At 35.9% G+C, this 3,986-nt stretch overlaps 1 protein-coding gene across 1 annotated transcript; it reads left to right on the top strand.

The window, feature by feature from the left end:
• The first annotated feature begins 2,372 nt into the window (after positions 1 to 2,372).
• LOC148768793 (uncharacterized) lies at positions 2,373 to 3,106 on the top strand. Its single transcript, XM_088821350.1, has 2 exons — positions 2,373 to 2,536; positions 2,668 to 3,106. Exons 1-2 carry the CDS (start codon positions 2,373 to 2,375, stop codon positions 3,104 to 3,106), a joined length of 603 nt encoding a protein of 200 aa, XP_088677476.1.
• Positions 3,107 to 3,986: the final 880 nt, after the last annotated feature.

Raw genomic sequence — 3,986 nt, 5'->3', positions numbered from 1 at the left:
TCCTTCGCCTTCCCTGAAGACCACCAGCTTCGACGAGTTTTCTTGGCCGTGGTCTTAACGGCGGCTGTAGAAACTGGCGGCGGTGGCGGTGGCGGTGGCGGTGGCGGTGGTTGAAAGTCGGCGTTTGCATCAGCAGGCGGCTGATCGTAGGTTCGGCGTACAAAGAGAAACATTGTCGTCGGCCGGATTAATTTTGATTCAAAGAATACTGCTCTCCTTTTCTACGGATGGGAACTTGTTTTCTTGAGGTTTATTTATAGGTTGTTAAAATTCGTTTATATATATATATATGAATGTTTGTGTCCCAATTTTAGTTGGACTCTATTTTATTAGTTGTCATTGATTGGGTGTCTTATCCAGGGCCGGTACTTGCAAGGGGCTGGGGCTGATGACCCGCCAAGAATTTTTTTGTTTTTTTTAGGTATTTGGTATTGTATTTTTTGAATATTACTTTTGGCTTCCTCAAAGTTTTTGTAAATATGTGTTTTAACCTATTATTTTTTTGTTTCTTCTCCATAATCTTACATAAATTATAGATAAATATATCATATTTAATATAAAATAAGATGCTTAAAACTTGTATTATTTTAAATAAAATTTATGAATATTACTTATTTTTGAATTTTTTTATCAATGCATTGAGATCGTGCCATGAATCCCCGAAATATTATGTGCAATACATTATTAGAATAATTTGAATTAATTTAGAATTTTCTGTGATGATTAAAATATGATATAATTATTGTTGGCGCCAGATTTCCACCAAGGAAGAAATCCGCTTCACTTGGGAAGTAAAGATTGGCTAAAGATTTATTCCCATGTTTATTTTGGAAATTTAGAGTCCTACCTTTGTAATACTTTAGGACTTAGATTTATTTCCTTGTACTTTACTCTTGTTAGGAATCTTTTATAGTTATCTAGATTAGAACTAGATATTGACTAGGATTCTGTTTCCTAGTTATTCGGTTCCTTTGGAAGACAGGTCTTTGGAGGCCGATCTCACACCTATATAAGGCTCATCACCTCACAAAGACCGTGACACTTTTGTTGGGAGAAAAATCACTCCATAGCTTTGAAGAATCGCTGAAACGTTCTGCTGAACAGAACTGTGCCATCGTTGGATGTGTCAACATATACAGATTTGCTGTATAGATCTCTTGGGAGATCAACCGCGTCACTGAAGGGAGTTCAGGCCAGAAAGGTGTTCTAGGCACGCGGTGTGGAGCTGCTGTTGGAAGAAACACGAAGTTCGAGTTGTGTGCAAGAACGGCATATTACATAAAGAGGGAGTCTTTAGTGTTTTTATTAAGTCCTATTAATGTACACTATAAATCTGAACTAGTGAAATCGTGTTTGCAGGTCCACGTGGATGTAGGGCACAATTGTGTCTGAACCACATTAATTCTTGTGTTCTGCTTATTTACTTTAAGTAGAGTATAACTGTGCCAACACAAGATTTACAGTTGTAACTGAATACTGTTTCTACAACTTAACTGTTACAACTTAGGTTAATTGATTTCTATACCCATATAAATCAACAATTATAATTTAGAATTTTCTGTGATGATTAAAATATGATATAATTATAATATATATGATATTTTAATTAAAAATAAATAATATAAACTTATTTTTCGCAATGTTTTGTGAACCTAAATTTTTTTAGATCCCAAAATTTTAGTTAGCCCCTCTACATTTAGATCCTGGTTCCGCCCATGGTCTTATCATATATGAATTTTATTTAATCATATTTACGGTTGATATTTACTCAACGTAAATTCTGAGGACAGATGAATTTTAATTTGATTAGAGGACTTAGGTAAGAAACGAATAAAAAAAAATTAATAAACACTAATAGAAAAATACCTTTTTATTATGGTCAGTTACGGTAGCAAAATGTATCAAATTTATAGTAAAAAAGACTTTTGTTACGCATTTGTTATGAAGTCGCATCGTAGCATATAGCGGCGTGACAAAAACTTTACTAAGCAGTAAAAAATACATTTTATTACGACTTTTTTACTATAGCAAAATAATCATAGTAAACAATCATTTTTGTAATACGGAAATAAAGGAAACAAGTTGACCTTGTAAGATGGATTTGTAATCCACTAGTAAAAAAGTCCGAGTTTTATAATAGAAAAATTGAAAAACTATTGAATCATAAAATACAATGTTTTATTCCATTGTATCTCTTTTTCTTTTTTTCCACTGCTCACGGGAACCAACTACTCCTATTGGAAAACTAAGATGAAGATGCATGGCGAACAGTGTTAACTGGATGGAAGCGACCCGTTGCCACAGATGAGAAAGGGATTGAAACTGAAAAGCATGAGAAAGACTGGAGCAAAGCCGAACAAATTGCAGCAAATATGAATTCCAAAGCCTTGAATGCTATATTCAATGGAATTGATATCAATCAATTCAAGATAATCTTGGCGTGTGAGTGTGCTAAAGAAGCCTGGGAGAAACTCCAAACAGCTTACGAGGGAACTGCTTCAGTCAGACTATCCAAACTTCAAATGCTTGCCACCCGGTTTGAAGATCTTCGTATGGAAGAAAATGAGACCGTGAGCGAGTTTAACTCCAAATTATGTGACATATCAAACGAAGCTCATGGCCCGGTGAAACTTATCCTGAAGTTAAACTTGTACGAAAAGTGCTCAGATCCATGCCTGACCGATTCGCGTACAAGATCACTACCATAAATGAAGCAAGTGATGTGGACTCATTGCGACTTGAGGATCTGATTGGAAATCTACAAACTTTCGAAAACAAGTTGAACATCAGCAGAATGGACAAGGAAAGGAAAATTGCTCTGCAAACTGTATCGGACACCTCACCATCTGTGCCTACTGTTCCTATGTCAGCACTTGATGTCAAACTCACAAAATCCATGTCCTTAATAGCAAAAAAATTCGGAAAATTCATCAAGAGAAATGGACATCCTACAAACTCTGAGAGAAAACCCAGGACCTCTACAGATAAGCCAGAATTCAAGAAGGGAATTCGATGTAGAGAGTGTCATGGTTATGGTCATATCCAAGCAGAATGTGCTAACACTCTAAAAAAAACAAGGAAAATCACTTGCCACAACTTGGAGTGATGACAACTCAGAATCTGATGATGAGAGTGAAGCTAGTGACGATGATACAAACAATGATTTATGTAGAACTTGCAGAATCACCGAAGACACACTCGAGGACATCACGTGCACAGAACCGCCACATATCTGGTATGTCACACAGGAAAATAAAAATTACAAAAATCTAAATATACCTTTTCTGTCCACAGGGAGTGACGAGTCAGAAGATGAAGGTGAAGAGTCCATCCAACAATTTCAAAAACAATTGGATGATATCTTGAAGCAATGTCATGAAGTCAGTAATGAAAATAAACTCCTGAAAGAAAGAATCAAAGAACAAGAGGAAGAGAACAAAGGAGTTATCACAAAACTGAATGACAGGATTGATGAACTTGAGATGGAGATTGAAGTCTTTGAAGTGGAACAGGACTTCGCACAAAGAGACATCGACAATCTCAAAGATTTGTTGAAGTATTGGCAGGACTATGATGGTGAAAGACCAAAAAGAATCAGGAAAAATCTTTTTCCAAAAATGCATGCTGATGATCACCAAGATGTCTCACCGCCTGTTAGCACAATGTTTGAGGCTTCTGTCAGTAAGTTAAATCGCACTGCATTTCTTCCCTCAAATAGATTAGATGAAATCATAAATGCTCATCCTTCTAATTCCAAAAGAATTGGGTTAGGGTATACTGATGGACAATCTAATGCTAACACTGGTTCAAACCAGAAAATCAGATTCGTCAATTCCTCATCTTCTTGTGTGAACAACCAAACCTATCCTACTAAGTTTATTCCTATTTGTCACTTCTGTCACAAAATAGGGCATGTCAGGCCTAAATGCTTTAAAAGATGGAAATTGATAAATAAACAGTTAACATATCAGACATCCAAATCCGCT

This window comes from Erythranthe guttata, chromosome 8, assembly GCF_056151865.1.
Source record: "Erythranthe guttata isolate IM_541 chromosome 8, IM_541, whole genome shotgun sequence".
Lineage (NCBI taxonomy): Eukaryota > Viridiplantae > Streptophyta > Magnoliopsida > Lamiales > Phrymaceae > Erythranthe > Erythranthe guttata.
Note: the sequence above shows the minus strand (reverse complement) of the source record. Positions and strands in the feature narration are given on the sequence as shown.